This window comes from Monodelphis domestica, chromosome 3 (genome assembly GCF_027887165.1).
Source record: "Monodelphis domestica isolate mMonDom1 chromosome 3, mMonDom1.pri, whole genome shotgun sequence".
NCBI lineage: Eukaryota > Metazoa > Chordata > Mammalia > Didelphimorphia > Didelphidae > Monodelphis > Monodelphis domestica.
Window position 1 is genome coordinate 14,008,523 of NC_077229.1, and position 18,534 is coordinate 14,027,056.

At 54.8% G+C, this 18,534-nt stretch overlaps 1 protein-coding gene across 4 annotated transcripts in view; it reads right to left on the bottom strand.

Annotated features, from left to right (window-relative positions):
* The window catches only part of TOP3B (DNA topoisomerase III beta), a 30,056-nt gene extending 12,560 nt beyond the window's left edge, over positions 1 to 17,496 (bottom strand). The window contains exons 1-12 of one of the 4 annotated variants that reach the window (XM_007490398.3): positions 16,805 to 17,485; positions 16,149 to 16,298; positions 14,928 to 15,059; positions 13,131 to 13,237; positions 12,552 to 12,626; positions 7,576 to 7,772; positions 6,286 to 6,442; positions 3,062 to 3,175; positions 2,833 to 2,923; positions 2,395 to 2,549; positions 1,170 to 1,275; positions 328 to 474 (exon numbers count right to left, since the gene is read on the bottom strand). In XM_007490398.3, the coding sequence (XP_007490460.2) occupies positions 328 to 474; positions 1,170 to 1,275; positions 2,395 to 2,549; positions 2,833 to 2,923; positions 3,062 to 3,175; positions 6,286 to 6,442; positions 7,576 to 7,772; positions 12,552 to 12,626; positions 13,131 to 13,237; positions 14,928 to 15,059; positions 16,149 to 16,218 (1,351 nt within the window). In that variant the 5' untranslated portion in view covers positions 16,219 to 16,298; positions 16,805 to 17,485. Of the gene's footprint in view, positions 1 to 327; positions 475 to 1,169; positions 1,276 to 2,394; positions 2,550 to 2,832; positions 2,924 to 3,061; positions 3,176 to 6,285; positions 6,443 to 7,575; positions 7,773 to 12,551; positions 12,627 to 13,130; positions 13,238 to 14,927; positions 15,060 to 15,147; positions 15,449 to 16,148; positions 16,299 to 16,804 lie in introns of those variants that run through there. The other 3 variants (XM_001363833.4, XM_056821337.1, XM_016432507.2) reach the window with 3 other exon arrangements.
* Positions 17,497 to 18,534: the final 1,038 nt, after the last annotated feature.

Consider the following 18,534-nt stretch of genomic DNA (forward strand, 5'->3'; position numbering starts at 1 on the left):
GCCCTCTCTGAGGGGCCCTCCCCCCGGGAGAGCTGCAGCAGAGGCCGAGGGGTCCTTGTGGGGGCGCTCCAAGGGTGAGCCGCCATCCCTGCTTCCCTCTGACTGGCCTGGGTGCCATTCCCTGGGTTGGAGCCCCCTTGGCATGTGTGGGTCCCGGACAGCAGCTGGCACAAAGCAGGCCCTGAATCTGGGCCTGAGGAGTGAAAGGTGGAACAAAGGGGCCCGGGGACAGCAGCCTGGCCCAGGAGGTGCCCCGGGCTCTCACAGGCTCCAGGGAGCTGGCCAGAGCCCCGAGCAGTGTCGCTGGGGAAGGCCCCGTCTTCTCACCTGGGGAGAGGAGTGTCTTCCCCGAGCAGGTGAAACGCTCTGGCCCAATCTGGAAGGAGATGGTGTTCTGCAGGTATTTGCAGTCATAGCTGACGGTGGCAATGAAGTGTCGGGTGATGTACTCATAGAGCCTCCAGGCGTCCCCCCCTGAAACGAGCCGAGGGCCAGCTTTCAGGCCGGGAGCGGGCCACGGGGCTGCCCTGCGCGCTGAACCCAGGGGCACCTGCCTGGCATGAAAGCTCGCTCTGCCACCCCATCCTCAGGCCCTCACCCCCTGCTGCTCCTCGGGAGCTTGTCCGGGGAAACCCTGGCTCTTTACCCCAGGGGAGAAGGGCCTCTTAGGGGAGCCAGGCAGTGCCCTCTCTGAGCCCCAGCGGTGGGTCCTTCTAAGACTCTCCTCCCCACTTTACATGGGGGGAAACTGAGGCTCGGACAGGCAGAGACTTTCCCAAACTACCGAATGAGTAAGAATCAGGATTTGAACCTGTGCTCCTGACTCGATATCCAGGGCTTCCGCCTCTCTTGGGAAGTCCTCCCGGAAACCCAGTCAAATACTGCAGGCCAATAACCCCTCATTATCCCACCCTCCCCAAGTAAGGCTCCAGCCCCCTAACCCTGCCCATCCCTCCTGGCCTTGTGGATCGGCCCTGCTCGTGCCACTTCCCAGCTTGGGCACCTCTCCCCGCCCCTAGCCCTGCTCTCGGCCTCCCTCCCCATCTCCCTCTCCGAGGCCCTGGGCTGGCCTCCACCTGGCTCCTCTGTAGAGAACCCGGGCCAGGGGAGGGGCCTGAGCCCAAGCTTCTCCAGGGCCCCCAAAGAGCACATGCCTCAGCCCCACCTACCTAGCTCTGCCTCGGTGGCAGACCTCATGGGCGTGATGGGGGGGTGGTCCCCTGCGTCATGGCCCTTGCGGGGCCGGTTGATGCCATCTGCCAATAGCTGCTTCACCTGAGAGAGACGAGACACAGCCACAGGGTTGGAGGGAGGCAGGGAGGTCCCAGGAGGCAAAGGGAGTCCAGGAAGGTGCCCACAGACGCTTGTCGAAGCCCTCCCGGGCGCAGACGTGGCCCAGCCTCAAGGAGTCGGCAGCGAATGCCACCGAGGCAGAATGTGTTAAGCCTGGCCCGTGGGGGCAGCACCCAGAGCGCTTCAAGGGGAGAGACGGGAGGGGCCCAGAAGGCTTCCTGAGGGGACGGCCTTTGTGCCGGACGGGAAGGATGGGGCCGAGAGACCCGAGCACAAGGGGGCTTGAAAAGCAGGCTGGTGCCAAGTTGGGAGGCCTCAAATCCTGGGCTGGGGAGTTGGGATGCTACAGAGGGGCAAGCAGGGACGGACTGGGGTGGGGGTGGGGGGCAGAGACCGCCCAGACGAGAGGGGACGAGGGCGAGGGCTGCTTCGTTGCGGCTCCGCATCCCTCGTCTGCAGGCATGTCTGTTGCTCCGGCCACCAGACCACTGGCCTTTCCACTTCCCGACTTCTGTTCAGACTGGCCCCTGCCTCCATGAAGGCGTGGCTGGGGGGTGCGCAGGGAAGGGACTCTTTCCTGCAGTGTCCGGGCCAGAGCTCTCTCCCTCCTCCCCCTCCCATCCTGGAGGCAGGGCAGGGCTGCTCTGGTCCTGCCTCGGTAGGCCCGAAGCTTACCCAGCACACACAGAGCCACTCGCACTCATCGCACCGACTTGACGCCCCCTAAAATCCCGTGAACCTTGCCCGCCTCTACGCAGCCGCTCTGCTCCGACTGGCCTGCTTCCTCCTGGGCCCGGCTGGACCCTGATGCCCAACAGCCCAGGGTGTGTGGCCGGCCAATGACCGCAGCCAGGCAGGCCAGCTTCATCTGCGGCCGGCTCCAGTGTTCCCTCAGCTCCTCGTGCCCAGCCCACACGCGGCCAACGCCCCAGCTCCAGGGCCGGGTCTCGGGAAGGTCCTGAGCAGCGTGGGAGGCCCCCCGACGCCAGGGGCCGCAGCCGGTGAGCGGCCACTTTCTGGCCAGCCACGCCACCCTCCAGAGAGAAGCGCTCTCCTGGGCCCGCCTGGGGCGAGGGGCACCCGGCTGCAGCTCCCACTCACCGTCTGGGCCCAGTAAGGGTGGTTGGCTTGTTGCCTCAGAGACCCCTTCAGATCAAAGTTCTCTGGGTAATGGGTGGTCTCGGTCCGAGGGTAGCTGATGTAGCCCTGCGTATAGAGTCTCTCCGCTATCTGCATGGCGTGCTGGGGCCCCATCCCTACAACAAAGAGCCCGGGTCACCAAGGGAGAGTGGGAGGGCCTTCTCCTTTGGCAGAGGGGGAAGGGCCTTGTCCAGGGTCTCGCCTGGCTGGTACTCAAATGAAAAGGATCTGAAGCCGGGGGTCCGAGGCCAAATCCAGGGCCTCAGTCACCCACCACCCAGTAGAGGGAGCTGTCAAAGGGCCCAGGCTGGATTCTCCGAGACACAGCCAGAGGCCTTCGGCTTCCTGGAGCCCGTAAAGTGGCTGAGATGGGGAGAGCCTCCCGACCTCCCCACCTACCCAGAGACGAGCTGGCCACCCGGAGCATCTCCACCGTGTTCAGGGCCAGAGGCCTCTGCTTGGCCTTCTCCTTTCGGCTGGTCCCTTCCACCTGGAAGAGAGGACAAAGCCACGTCCGTCAGGAAGGCTCGGAGCTCTTTGAGAACGCCCCATCTCCAGCCCGCTGCCCACCTGTGAGCTGCCCTGAAGGCCCAGCCCTTCCCAGTCCCCCAGACAAGCACGTTCCCACCTTGGCTTCCTTCTCCATCCTGGTAATGTTCAGGAACATGTGCGCGATCTCCCGGTCAAACACTCTTACTCGGTCCCAGTCCAGAAGGACCGAGCTGTCCTTGTCAGGGTTAATCTGCATCAAGAAGGGACACTCAGAGTTCCAGGGACCCCCTGCCCCACCCTCCCCTTCTCTGTGGGTGCCGACTACTGCGCGTGCGGTCCACAGGGGGAGGCTGGCCAATGTGCGCTACTCTTTTCTGTTCTTTGGCCCAAGGGGCAGCTCCCCAGGAGAGGAGGAGCTGGAAAACGGAAATTCACCCCAAAAGGTAACAGGGAAACCCAGTCCAAAGGCGCCTAAGCCACGGAGAGCAGCCGCACCGCCACGTGGCCAGAGCTCGCCTCCATCCCGATGAGCCCTGGCTGTCACACTTGCTGTGCTCCGAGGTCCCTCCTGGCGAGGCCACGTGGCCTCTCGACTCTCTGGGGCCACTTTTCCATATCCTGGCAGGGTCTCCCCAAGCGGCTGGCCAGGTCACCGTCTTGGTGGAACTGTGCCACGTCCGCTACTCTTAGCCCTTTGGGGGGCGGCCTTTCTCCTGAGATCTCAGCCTTCCAAGACCCACCACAACACGGAAGACTGCTGGTGCGTGAGAGCGAGGTGGTGTCTGGGAGCGCCTGAGGGCTGGGGAACACCAGGCACAGTTTCTCAAGCACAATCCATCGGGCCGCTCTCCGGCTCCGTTCCTCCTGGGCCACGGCGGCCCATCTATCGGCGGTGCCGGCCTGCCCAAGAAAGCCATGCTGATGGACTAACCGTACAGACTGCCCATTCAACCGCAGGTCACGGCCGGGGCAGGAGGGGCTACTTGCCAGGCCACTTCGTCCTGCGGACCGACTGCTAGGATTGACTTCTCTGAGCGGCTTTGGAGCTTGATGCCACCAGCATGATGATGATGATAGCTCACATTTAGAGAGCACCCACTACGTGTCAGGCACTGTGCCAAGGGCTTTACAGTGATTATCTCATTTGATCCTCACAACACCCCTGGGAGGTAGATGTTTATCATTACCCCTATTTTACAGATGAGGAAACTGAGGCAGAGACGTTTAAGTGCTTTGTCCAGGGGCATACAGGTCTGAGGCCACATTTGAACTCGGGTCTTCCCGACTCCAGGCCCAAAACCATCTCCACTATGGCATCTCAAATCTACAAAAAATGAGGGAGTTGAACTAAATAACTTCTACGGTCACTTCCAGTTATACGTTCTGTGATGCAACGAAGTCCACTTCCCAGATAAGTAAATTATCGCTCCGTCCATGCTTGTCTCCATTAAAAAGCAAAGACTTGACGGCAGGATGGCTTTGGATCCCCAGGAGCTGGCTGTTTAGAAACAAGACCCAGGGAAGGGAAAGGCCCAGCCTGGACTTGGGAGTCAGAGGTCCTGGGTTCAAGCCTCTCAGTCTGCCTTCACGATGTGCCACTCTGGGATGCCAGTCCGCCTCTGGGTGTTTGTCCAGCCCTGGGGGCATTATCGGTTGAGCTCGCCCGCTTACCTGTCCTCCTCAAATGGTTTCAGTGGGCCTCCCAGAGGAGTCAGTCGGAGTCGGACCAGGCTGAGGGGCTGGCCTGCCTGCCCCACACCCTTGAGAAAGCCCAGTCACAGGCAGTGCTTGGCATCCTGGGTCTGTCCTCCAGCTCATCAAAGACAGGAAGCTGTGGGGGCCACCACAGCTCATGAAGATGTCTCTGAAGGCAGAGGGGAGCCGGCGGCTCCAGGACCTGCCACTGGCTGCCCGAGTGCTGCTGGTGGACAATGTCTTCAGCTCTGCTGGCAGGCTGGACCAGTTGCCCTGAAGCCGGAGCTCTCAGCCAGCGTCCTCTGACAGAGCCCCTCAGGCCAGGGAAAGGAGCTCAACTGTGGCATTCTGGGGACTCGTGCAGGGAGCCAGAGCCCCGGCCATCCTGAGGATCCCTGCACGTCCCCTGCATCCCGAATCCCGACAGCGACGGCCTCCAATCTCATTCCAGGGGAGTTTGGGGACTTGGTTCTCAGCTTCTGCTCAGGCTGCGGTCACTGCACATCACAATCCTCGTCATCTGGCTGATTTCCGTTTTCAATGCAGGTTTGTAAACAAGGGAGCTTCACTCTCCTTTGTCCTTCCTCATCTCTCCTGGTGCCCACTTCTCACTTTAATTCCCCCAGCAGACTGACCACCTCCTTATACTGGGTTTCTGATGTTCCTTGGCTGGCTCTCTCCTACGCCCCCTTTCTCAAGGTCAGGCAAATGTCCTGCCTGCTCTAGCCTCCTGAACTCCTTCCCCAACAGGGAATCTTGCCTGAAGCAAAATGGAAAATCAAATTCACCGTCCTCAAGTCTAGAGATCTAGGTGCAAGTCCTGGGAAAGTCGGCAAACCTCCTAAAGCCTGTCTTCTCATCTGGAAAACTAGCCTTGAGCCCAGTCCCCTCCCCAACCCACTGTGTAAGCCCCCTGTCCAATATCCCCAACAAGAGGCCATCTAAGCGGAGTACAGATCCTTACTGATGGGGATCTCACTACGTCCAGGTTCAGGCTATTCTATTGTTAAACGCCTGCAGTGTGAGGAAGTTTTCTTCCATCAAACCGAAATGTCACTCAATAACTTCTGCCAACTCTTCCTCATCCAGGCCAAGTCGGATTCGCAGCGACTCGTCTTCTGTGTAACAACAATTGCACTATCTGAAGATGATAAACATTTACTTCTCCATGTTCTTTCAGAACTAATGCTTGCCCACTGCTCTCCTGCAACGAGGGCCTCGGAGTGAGCATCCTCTCCCACGTGAGGCCTGCCTTGGGCAGAGGACAACGGGACAACCTCGGCCTTGCTCATTAGGATCCTCAGCTGCCTAGTCATACTGCTGACTGCTGGAATGAGAGTTCAATAAGCCCCCAGACAGGTTCATCTGACCTACGGCTGGCTAGTCCTGGCTCCCTTCTGAACTCAGGCAGCTAACTTTGGAACCCATGGCCAAGACGCCAAGCCTAGGAGCCTACATGGGGCCCATTCCAAGGGTGTGGACACAAGGGAAGGTGACCCAGAAGAGCACCTGGCTGGCATTTTGGCAGCATGCAGGAAAAATGCTGTTATTGGGGGATCAGAAGCGCCAAACCCCCAGCTGAAATGAAAACTGAGAAGATGAACAAGCCCGGGGCCCTGACTCATGAGCCTCTCCAGAAAAGTGGGCACAGCAGAAACGACAAACCTTGGCCTGGAGCACCCAGTACAGCTCGGGCTTGAAGGACTGGATCTTGTCGTGTCTTTCCACACAGAAGCCCAGGGTGGGTGTTTGACATGGCCCAAAGGAGATGAGCGAGCTGTCTAAATTGCCATATTTCCCCTGGAAATACTTGGTCTGAAACCTAAGGAGAGAAAGAGAAACGCTGGAGGGCCCTTCATCCACTCCTGAAGCCAATAGGGTGCAGGGGAAGGTGCCCCGAGGCCACTCCAAGGCGGGGATCCAAGGGCAGCGTGTGTTTCACCTCTAAAATAATGATCCCTAAGGCCTCTAGTCTTCAAAAAAGCCCTCATCTGGGCAGGGTAGCTGCCCTTGCCGCAGAGCAGCCCGTGGCCTCCAAGCTTTAGTCGGGTGCCCTCTGTGGGTGCTGTGGCTTAGCCCTCTGTCACTAGCAGACAAACACCCCACACTTGGAGCCAGCTCTTGGCACCTTGGAGGAGGCGAGGCCGTGACAACAGGACAGAGAGACACAGAAGCAAGAGGACGCCGGTGGTCTGTCTGTAGGTCTCCTGACTTGTTTACTAAATCCATGCCAAGTTCTCCGCACTGGGGGCGACAAGGAGGAGGACAGGAGCTACATCACTAGCTACGGGGACCTTAATCGTGATAATGACAACGACAGACCCCGTTTCTACCGTGCCTGCTGGCTTCCTGAGCATGCTCCTCTCAACGCTGTCATGGGAGAGCTAAAGAAGGCCAAAGAAGCTACGTAGTGAAAGAGGCTGCCAGCACCCAGGCCCAAGACCCCCGGCTCCTTTCAGCACCACACAGGGGCCCCTCCAAGGAGCAAACGATGGGTCTGGGGGCGAGGGATGACCGAGGAAAACCTCTTGGCAGGAAACGAGGACCCCAGCCTGGGGAGGCCTTCCAAGCGCATTGAGGGCAACACCACAAGTGGTGAAAAATGCCAGCCAAAGAGAAAGAATCCGAAATAATGAGCCAAGCCCAACCTCCACATCGGATCCCCGAACAAAAGGGAGATTTGGCAGTCAGCACTGAGTAGGGATTTTTCCTTCCTAAGGAGAAGGCCCAGGACTCCTGCTGGCCCTTTAATGCCATATCTGAAAACCGACTCCTGGGTGAGAAAGGAGCCATTGTTCAGGCCTGGAACGGTTGGCTGCAGACAGAGAAAACCCCAAGGATGGCGTCTGCCCACCACGGGTCAGGTCAGCCCAGCCCAGCTGGGAAAGCCAGAGCGTGCCAGAAGAAGGGACTAGCTGGCCAGAATAGGCCAAACTCGTCATCCCCGACAGGCACCTGGTAAAAGCGCAGCCAATCCGAAGGTCCAGCTCTTGCCGGGCATCCACGGAGAGGGCCTCGTTGTGGTCAGGCTCGCCCAGGCGGCTCATGGCGTTACAGATGTCTGTGTCTGTGATGGAGCTGAAGCGTGCTCTGAACACGGTCTTCTCGGTGCCCCGAGGCTTGTTCATGACAGGCAGAACAGCGTCAAGGACCTACGTGATGGGGAGAGAGAGGCACAGCTGGGCCTCGCAGGTCATCAGAATCAGGCCTCGGCTGGCTAATGAGGCTTCCGCCAAGAGCTAGGAACGAGAACAGTGATCTGGGCAGCTCTGTGGGGTAAGGGAACAAGCATTTACCTGGTGCCTACTAGGTGCCTGGCACTGTGCTAAATGCTTTTGAATGACTACGATCTCATCGTATCCTACAGTAGAGAGAACAAGGTAGTGTGAAATGACTTGCCCAAGATCACAAAGCTAGGAAGTACCTCAAGTTGGATTTGAACTCCAGGCCCAGCTCTCTATCCACTGAGCTGCTTGCTTAGAAGTTTCTATTTATCCCAGAGCATTCTCCCTGGGCCCCAACAGAAGAGGAACACTAATCACCCCCCAGGAAAATGACTCTTCTCAGCAGACCAGTAAGTCATCGTCCAAATGTGTAGGTCTGACCCCTGCACAGAACCTTCAAGAGCTCCCTACTGTTTCCAGGTTAACAGCTCAGCTTCTCTTCCCTGAAGGCCTAGTGACACTCTGGGAATGAGTTACCTGGCCAGCCTTCCTCCCCATTGCTCCCTTCATGCTTCCAGGTACTCAGTGCTCTCCCCTGGGCTGGATCCCTGGCCTGGAACCTATGATCCCATTCCCATGCTTCCCTCCGGTAACCAAGCCAGGAGCCATCTCCATCAGGAAGCCTGCTCAGCCCCCAAAGCTTGAAGTGATTCCTTCCATTTGTTCCTGGGACTCTTCCTGAGCCTCCCCAGGCCGCTCATCTGCACACTTGTTTCATCTCCCCCTTGGCAGTGAGAGCGCCAAGGGAACAGCCTCCTCGGACTGCTCAGCCAATCAAAGAGCGTTTTCTCATCCTGCTCTGTCCTGGACACGATGCTGAGCACCAAGGACAAACCCACCCTCATCTCAGGCTTCAAAGGGGAGACCCGAGGACGATGCATCAAGTAGAGGCCAAAGAACCCGAGGAAGAGGACGCGCCAACGGTGGAGAAGGTGGGCTTTGAGCCGAGGTGCAGAGGAAGCCAAGGAAGTAAAAAGGGGAGGAAGGAGAGAGCACACCGCAGGCATTTGGGGAGCAGGAGGAGCACTGCATCTCTGGCAAGTAGACCACAACAGCCAGACCAAGGAGAGACAGACAGGGTTGGTGTGAAAAGCTTGAGGCGCCAAAGCCAGGACTTCAGGCGCAATCCTGGAGATGGTGGGGAGACGCCAGGGTCTACTGGACTGGGGCAGGCGGAGCGTGGGCAACGTGCCCAAGAAGGGGAGAGGTGACGGGAGCCACGTGGAAGGGAGAGAAGGGGATGCCTGGGGAATGCCAAGCCAAGTGAACACGCATTTCGTAACATTCGTTATGGGCCCAGAACAGAAGGGCCTGGCCATAAAGGGTGAGAGTCCTGAGGCACTTGAGAACGGCCCTGCCGTTACAAACCTGGTCTGCCGGAAGGATGGTCTGCTTTGATTTCAAAAGAGAAATTCGGAAGATGGGAGGAGAAAATAAAGAATTTGGTTTTGGACGGAATGGCGAGTGTGGCCCCTCTTGGGGGCATCTAGTTCACAACGTCTTAAAGGAAGCTGAGGATGGGAGCTCGAGGGACCAAGGCTGAAGATTTCGATCTGAGAATCATCTGCAAAGAGGCGAACACTGAACCCTGGCGAGCCAATGAGAACATCAAGTGAAGAGTCCATCTGAGGGGAAGAAAGAGCGAGGTCATGGAGACCCAGGGAGAAGAAAGCATTGAGGAAGACTCCGATGCTACTGAGAGGTCCTGGGTTTGAATCTGAGTTCAGACTCTTCCTAGCTGGGTGACCCTGGGCAAGTCACTTAACCCTTGTTATCTATTCCTTACCACTCTTCTGCCTTGGAATCGATACTTGGTATTGATTCTAAGATAGAAGGTAAGGGTTAAAAAAAACAGCAAGATCACTGATTACCCACACAAAAAGCTACTCCAAATCTAAGAGAGAATGACTCAAAATAACCCAAGATGACAAAGAATGGGAATAGGTAATGTTGAAGGGCTGTGGAATGAAAGGGACACCAGTGCATTGTTGGTGCAGCTGCGAAATGGTACAACCATTCTGGAAAGCAATTTGGATTCCTGCTAATAAAGTGACTGAAAGGTCTCTATCCTTCGACCCAGAGTGCCCATTAATAGGTTCACCGCAAGAAGGCCACTGATAAGAAGAAAGGCCCCACATACCCCGAAATACCTAAGGCAGAGCTTTTCTGTCACTGATGCCCACAGACCAAGGAAAGGGTAAAGAAATTGCGGTACATGAATGTAATGGAATGTTCCTGCACCTTCCAAAAAGATGAACACAGAGAAAAGCAAGATCTCCACAAATCAATGCAGAGTGAGGCCAGCCAAGCCCAGAAAATGACCCGTAGGCGTCCCTTCCACATGGCAGGGTTAGGGGCATGGCACCTGAAAAATCCACACCAAACCTTTTGGCCTAGGCCCAGAGAAGAGGCCTAAATCGTTCCTTCCTCTTTTATGGGCTGTTTAGGGTCTCGTAGGTGCATTTGCGAGTTTCTAAACTTCTTAAGCTCTCCTGACATTTCCAGCCTCTGCATGTCATCTTGCTGGCTTTGACGTTCTTTGCAAACTTTAACTTTGTGTTTATTTTAACTTAAAAGAAAAGAAGCCATGTATACTGGCAGTATTAAAAGATATTAAATTATTAAAAGATAAAATACTCTCCACCTATTTAATGCATTTGATATTTCTAAACTTCCTCTCTATTGTCCACTGGCCTTCGCCTATTGTCTGTGGCCTCTGCAAAATCCCTCCCAAAATTCCCACTGAGTTTCTTATGCCGACCAGAGACATATCAAAACCATGATGGAGAAAGTCACGATGCCACTATTTTAAGAATATCACAGAAAAAACCGCCACAAAAAAAAGCAACAGTGATTGCTGACAAATTGTAAGGAGTAGGCCTGCTTCCAGAGGAGCAGACACTGAGCCCAGGCCCCTGGCAGAGCAGGAGGGCCACGAGGGTTGTACACTGTACTGATTTCCAGACATTTTGGATGAATTGGTCAGTTATGCTGATTTTTCCTTTTTTTTTCCTTTTTTTTTTTGGTCTTCAAAAAATTCTGGTTGTTATCTAGGAGGGTTCACTGAAGGGGGAAGAAGATGGATTCTGGGAGAAATTCTGGTGTCAAAAAAAATCATCAATAAAAAGTTAGTTTTCTAAAAAGAGAGACTGCTGGTCACTTTGGACAGAGGTCAGTGTGGGCTTAGTGATGGGGCTTAGGAGAGAAGGGATGAAGTAAAGGGAGGCACAGGGCTAGGGGCCTCTTCCCCATCATCAGACCCAAGGCCCTAGAGGGAAGTAATAGGCAGGCACTTAAAAGAGAATTACAGGCTCTTGGCCATCTCATCGAGCCCAGACCTGCCAGGTTCTTTCTCCTATGGCATCCCCAGCAAGCTCCTGGCTGAACACTCTCAGTGTTGATGGAGAACTCACTACCTTCAAAGTAGCCCCTTCCATTCTGGAATAGCTCCGTAAGGATAGAGGGATAAGGGATAAGGGATAAGGGAAAATGTAAAAGTTGTCTCTAAAAGGGAGAGAGAAGAATTTAGCCATGAACCTCTATCCTTACAGCTCTAAGGTATCTGGAAGCTTCAGCTCCAATTTCTCTAGCCAGTTAGTTCAGGTGCACATGGCTTTTGGCATGCTATTACCATTAGACTAGGGGTTCCTTGAGGGCAGGGACTGCCTTTTGCCTTTCTTTGTATTTCTGGCTCCTAGCAGGCACTAAGAAATGTTTCCTAATAATGGAAATCTGCCTTCCTCTAAGCTCCATCTTTGCTGCTAGCTTTCCTTGTGGAAGACAAATAAGCTTGGGTTTTGTGAAGATTAGATTTGGCTATCTCCTGATGGTAACAATGAAGGTACTTAGCTCTTCCTTTATAGTGAAGCTAGAATGATAATCCATAATCTATTTTTAGATTTTAACCTACAAAAAAAAAGTGATAACGCAGTATTTTAAGGACATCTACCCATTTTAACCACAAAAAGATGTGAAGTAACCCAAAAAGATATAATCTAATCAAAGAAGGTGAGAACTAAAGAGTGGGCAGTCCTGGAGAGGAGCATCTGCTGTGATTGGTAAACGTGAAATTTAGGGGAGGTGACACAAGAGAAAAAGATTCTTTAAAAAGACAACAAAAGGCCAGAAGAGGAGATTTTCAATTTGAGTTTCAAGTTGGATGGAGGCTCTGACTCAGAGGAGAGACTGGAAGACAGATACCCAGACTTCTTTCCATTTGAGTAAAAGGCTGATTTAGTGACCCTGCTTTTCTCGGAGGTGTAAACCTCTGAGAAAGGCCCATCATCTTGAGACTTTCTTCCCCTGGCTGGGGCTTAGAAATTCTAACTGATATCAGAAGAAGCCAGAGTTTTCTCTCTCTCCCTCGTTCCTTAATATCTTCCTTCTATTGTAAATATTGTAAATAAACTACCATAAATTCCATTTAATTTAGTAATTCATTTTGGGATTTAGAAATGAAATCCCTGGCGACCACCTATATAAATATTCCAAGTCCAACCACAAATAAATTTAACAGTTTGCAGGTTGGAGCCCCTCTCCTTCCTCCTTTCTGGGCATCAGTTTTATAGGTGGTTGGTCAACAAATAAGAACCATGGTTGTCCTAGCCTTGAAGAGCACTTGTGTTCTGAACACTTTGGAAGCAACCAATCCCGCCAGCTGCAGCCTCTACTGCCAAGGACTACTGAGATTAGCCCAGGGATACTCACCTCAAAACAGATGTTCTCCCCCTCTTTGTCGCAGTCCAGCCAGAGTACTATGTAGTCACAGCCTCTTCCCTCCACCTACCGGGAAAACCAGACATCTCTGAGATTTCTCTGAAACCAAAGAAACATCAAATGTTTCTACCTGGGCTGGCTTTGGCTCTAGTCCTAGACAAAGGGGCAGGCACTCCTGCTCACATGGATGGCTCAAGGCTGGCAAGCTTGTAGCTGACAAGAAGGGTGCTCTGAGGGGTAGGCAACATGCCAGCTTGTTGTGGGGTCCAGCCAAGGGCTTCAGCCTCCCCTAGAATGCCCTGGCCCAGGAGCTCAACCCCACTGCCTCTGTCAGTGTGCCACCTGGGATCCAAGCCAGCTTGGCTACCATAAGTAGCCAGGAGACCCAGGGAACCTGTCTTCACCCAGAGCCTCAGCTTCCTCATATGAGATGAAAAGCACTCCCTACCTCAGTGGAAAAACAGAGATGCCCGTGACTATCAGCCAGCCCCCCATGATGAAATCAGCACAGACATGACAGCTCTCAGGGTCATCCCCCACAACAATAACAGCCACTCCGCCATACCATACCTGCAAGAACTTCACCATACTCAACTTTGGGTTGGCTTCCTTCTTCTCAGTGGGAGCTTTGCTAAAGAGCTCTGCTGGGTCCACTCTGTCCCAGTGGTTATACTTCCCTGAAAGCCAAAATACTGCCAAATGAGACACTCCAGGCTTGGGGTTTGGAGAGAACTGTGAACCCATCTGCCCAGGTCCTCCTATGGACAACCATCAGCCCTTGGGGAAAACAATCCCTTGTGCTAGGCCACTTGAGAAAGACAAAGGCCAAGAGGCTGGCTCTAAACATCTCTGTCTCCCCAACAGTGCTCCCAACAGGTAGGTGCTCACCAATCAGAGGGAAGTAGAGGAGAGGAAAAGAGAGACCTTGGCTCCATCACCTACTAACTGGGTGACCTTGGGCAACTCACTTCATCTCTTTGAGCTTCAGAATAATAATAATTCTAGCACTTGGAAAAGAGTCCTCTATAAATGGGAAGGTACCCCTTAAAGGTAAGCTATCATTATTATCATTTAATTGAACCCCGAAATGGTAGAGGGTTAAAGCCTGAGGCCCAGAGAGGGGAGGGAACTTGTCCAAGGTCACACAACAATTTAGAATGATCACAGAATGTTGGAACTAGAAGCCCTGAGTTCAAATGCAGCCTTAGACACTTCCTAGCTATGTGGCCCTGGACAAAACATTTCATCTCTTTCTGCTTAAGTTTCCTCAACTATAAAGTGGGGATAAAAACAGCCTCCCAGGATTGTTGTGAGGATTAAATGAGATATTCCTAAGGCTCTTTGCAAACGTTAAAGTGCTACATAAATGGTAGCTAATAACAATGGGGGCAGCTAGGTGGCTGAGTGGATAGAATCAGCCTGGAAATGGAAGGTTGAAATCTGGTGTGAGACCCTGAGCAAGTCATTACCCCTCTTGCCCAGTCCTTACCACTCTTCTGCCTTGGCACCAATACTCACTACTGATTCTAAGATGAAGTAAGGGTTAAAATAAAATCATTCAGGCCAAAAGTTAACCAAAGCTGGTCTCCAAGGGGAGGTGGATCTTTGGGTACCCATAAATGTGGGGACACAAAAGAGCCCTGCACCTGGAGTGGTGGGACTTCAGCAAAGCCATTCGCATGACAAACCAGGCACAAGAGTGCTTCCTCTTCTTGAAGGGCTATGTCATTCTCAGGGTCACCCCTGCACTGTCTGTGCCTGGCTTGGCTAACTGCAGAGCCTCATGCCCAGAGCCCTGGTTCCAGTAGAGAGCTGAGATCACAGATTCCCCCTTCCCCACCCAGGTGGTCACACAAGCACAAAGTCTCAAAGGGCAGAAACCCACAGGTTACACCCCCCAGGGCAAACAGACAGGCTTCCCAAAGAGGGTTTTCAGAATGTCATTCAGGGTCTTAAACAGGCTGCTCCCTCCCCAGGGCCATCAAACTAAGCCCAAGTGGGCAGGGCCCATCCTGGCACCAAGAGGCTCAGCTGGCGCTTAAAAAGGGCCCCATAAAGTCCTGAGGGATCACTCCCTTGCTCAGAGGCACTCACAGACGAGGCCTGGCCTGCTCAGTCCCCAGCCCTCTGACCACACACAGCTCCCTTGGAGGATTCTTAGTTCTGCTTTCCTCTTTGCCCCTCTGCTCACACCACCCTCTGGCAAAGCTCTGAGGAGGCTTCTTCCAGGAAGCCTTGGGGGACCTTGCGTTCATCCTGCCTCTCCTAGCCTCCCTGGTGTGTCCCTTGCTGCCTGGGAGCTCCTCTCACCCAACCCTGAATTTCTTGAGCACCAACCACAGGTCAGACGCGTTGAAGGAGCCTCACCGGTGAAATCCAGGGTCATGACGTGGCCGCAGACAGACGTCATCTTGAAGCGGACAGTCTGCCCACTGAAGGAGCCGCTGTACTCGTGGACTGAGCAGGCTCCATTCAGCCCCTTGTGTGAGGACATGTTCCCTGGGAGGACAAAACAGTTAGCAGGAGGGAGGACACTGGCTGCTGCTAAGGGCCCCTGTGCTGCTCACCGTCCAGAACCTTGACTGACCAAGCAGCTGGATGTTTGAGTCCACCTTACAGGAACAGGGTACGAGACGTCGAAAGCCCCAGAGTCTCAGAAGCTTCGTGTCAAGGCTAGCTAGTCCTGGACCTTGGGCTGTCCATCTAGAGGGCCTTGGGACCCCTTCTCAGGATAAACAACGGGTTTACAAAACAGTCTCATGGGGCAGCTAGGTAGAGAAGAGGTCCTGGGTTCAAATCTAGCCTTAAATACTTCCTAGCTGTATGACCTGAGGCCAGTCACAACTCCCATTTTAGAGCCTTTGCTGCTCCAATATGCATGCTTGATTCTAAGACAGAAAGAAAGGGTTTAAAAAACGAAAAAACAAGATGAGAAACGCTTGTCCCAACCCCCGCCCTTGGTGGATCAGGAAACTGAGGCCCAATATCAGAGCAAGCTAGAGCTGAGAGGAACCCCTAGATCTGCCCCTTCTTCCAGCTGTGCTGAGACACCAAGATCTCTGGGCTGGGCCTGATTCAGTACTTGCGGGCAGAGTCATCCCCTGCTCTTTCCAAATCCAGAAGAGGAATGGCCAGAAGGTGGGCAGCTGCCAGGCAGCTCAGTGTCTGGAGAAAGGCTTGGAGGCAAGGAGGAGCCTGGGTGGCAGCACCTTCCTCCTCTCCGCAGTGGCTGCTGGGCTGCTGCCACCAAGGGCAGCGAGAAGGCATCCTTTGTCCCCTCAGCCCTGGGATGAAAGGGCCCCGCCCAGGGGTGGAAGCTACAGAAGAAAACAAAAGCTGCAGCAAACCCTCCCCAGGCCCTGGGCCTGGGCCAAGATGGGCTCTGGGTGCTGGGCACCCAGGAGGCTGGGCCCGGCTAGAACAGGCGAGATAACGGGAGAAAGCCCAGAGAAGCACTGGGGTGCTGCAGGAGGAAAGGAGAGGGCTCCCCAAGAAAAAGCCCCGGGCGAGGGGGGATGGGCAGAGGGGGGCTGGGGAACCAGGAGAAGGCAGCAGGAGCCCCTCAGGTTCCTTGCCTCGCTGCCTCACCTCGGGACAGGATCTTGGCGATGGACTGCGCCAAGGAGGGCTTCTCAGCCACCATTAGCACCGTCTTCATCTTCCCGATGCTGCCCAACTTCTGCGGGAAAGGGGGGGGGGTCAGCTCTGGGCCGCCAGTCCGTGCCTCAGTCTTCCCCTCTGTAGAGAGGTGGAGCTGTGTGGGGAGGGGCACCCCTACCCTCCCCGTGATCCCAGCCCCCCCCCTTCCCCTTGATCCTTCCCACCCCGAGACCTCGGCCCCCAACCCCGACCCCGCAACCCCGACCCCGCGGCACATAATCAGTGCTGGAGGCTGGAGGGGGACCGGGAGTCCAAACCCTGCAATGAACAGATGAGGAAACTGAGGCCAGGAGAGGGCAGGCCGTCCGAGGGGCAGAGCCGCATTAGAACCCACGGCCAGCCACAAAAGCTCCCCGCTGGGACGAGAAGCCCCCGAGGAGCTTCGGGCGGAAAGAGCCCGGCTGGGCGCGCGGGGCCTGGGTGCGAATGTGACCAGGGCAGCCGGAGCAGAGGGCGGAGCCGCCACTCCCAGAACTACCCCATCCTTCCAGCCCCTGAGGCTACGGGTGGGGGTGGGGGTAGGAAGCGCAGCCCATCTCCCCTCCCCCCACCGCTCCTCACTGGTGCCCCACCCCCGGCCTCACCGCTACGGCTAGGACTTGGGCTCAGGCTCCAGATGCCGCTCAGGGGGCCGCCATCGCCTCAAATGGGAACTTCCGGCTCCCCTAGAGCACTTCCGGTGCGGCTGCCCGGTGTCCCAACTAAAGCGGTCCGGCGTTCTTAGCTCTGCGAATGCTCGCTGAGGCCGGACACACACCTAACCCGGGATAGGAGGCGGACCCGCAGCAGATCCTCGGAAGAAGGGATGAGAGGATAGCGCTGGGAGTTTGGGAGGAAACCGCTGATTGTCCGGTTTTATGGATAGGACTTTATTAAGCGCCAACTGTGTACCATGTACCACACGAAGATCAAGAAAGCAGAGCCCGCAGCCCCAGGGCCCTATTTGCGGTGCTGAGACTCCCTGCCCAGAGCTGTTTCAGTCACTCTCAGTCTGTACGTCCGTCCCTCTCGGTGGGCACGCAGCACTGACATGGCGCTTTCATCTGCCCCGGGGTGGCCCAGCGGCGCTGCTGGGCTCCTGGGGGCTCGTCACGTCACGTCACGTCACGCACGTCACATCTGTGTTGGACGTAGCGCGTACGCTGCATCGCTTTAGACCCCACTGAAGCTCCAAATCTCCCAAGTGACGGCGATCCAGCAGCTGCGCCTCCCCAGAACTAGGGCTCCGGAGCCAGCCCTCTTGGCACCAACGAGCTCTTCGTAGTTCCTTCATCCTGCTCTAGGGCCTCGGCACTGGGCTGTCAGAGCGATTGTCCTGAGAACAACAGGTCTGACCGAGTCACCCCCTACTCAGTAAACCCCTGTGTATGCCTCCAGGGGCGAATACTAAGTGCTGGCTGGCATGCCAAGCTCTAGAGAACCCAGCCCCCTTCTCCCTTGCTCTAGGTAGTCTGCAATCCAGTGGCTTTATCACTGCATGCCAGGAATTCTCTCCCTCCTCACCTCTGCCTTCCGGCGTTCCTGGCCTCCTGCAAGTCTCAGCTAAAACCCCACCTTCTGCAAGAAGCCTTTACCCATCCCCTTGAACGCTAACTTCTTGGTATTACTTGGTTTTACATTTTAAAAATATTGTATTTTTCCTAATTATATGTAAATGTTTAGCATTTATTTTAAAAAATTTTGAAATCCAAATTTTTTTTTTAAACCCTTACCTTCTGTCTTGGAGTCAATACTGTGTATTGGCTCCAAGGCAGAAGAGTGGTAAGGGCTAGGCAATAGGGGTCAAGTGACTTGTCCAGGGTCACACAGCTGGGAAGTGTCTGAGGCCAGATTTTAACCCAGGACCTCCCGTCTCTAGGCCTGGCTCTCAATCCACTGAGCCACCCAGCTGCCCCCTGAAATCCAAATTTTCTCCCTCCCTCCCTTCCCTTCTCCCTGAGGGGCAACAAGCAGTTTGCTACAGGTTACACGTGTGCGGTGCACAATATTTCTATAAAGGTCATGATGTGGAAGAAGAAATATCAAACAATAGCAACAGCAACAACAACAAAGAAAATCTCCCATTCAGACTTTTTGTTGTTGATAGCCACCTCTAACTCTGTGACTCTACTGGGGTTTTCCTTGGCAGAGAGGCTGGTTTGCCATTTCCTTCTCCAGCTCATGACAGATGAGGAAACTGAGGCACCACCAGGGTGAAGTGACTTGCCCAGAGTCACCCAGTTAATAATTATCTGAGGCTGGATTTGAACTCAGGCCCTCCTGCCTCCAGGGCCAGAACTCTATCCACTCCGCTACTTCACCATCTAGCTGGCCC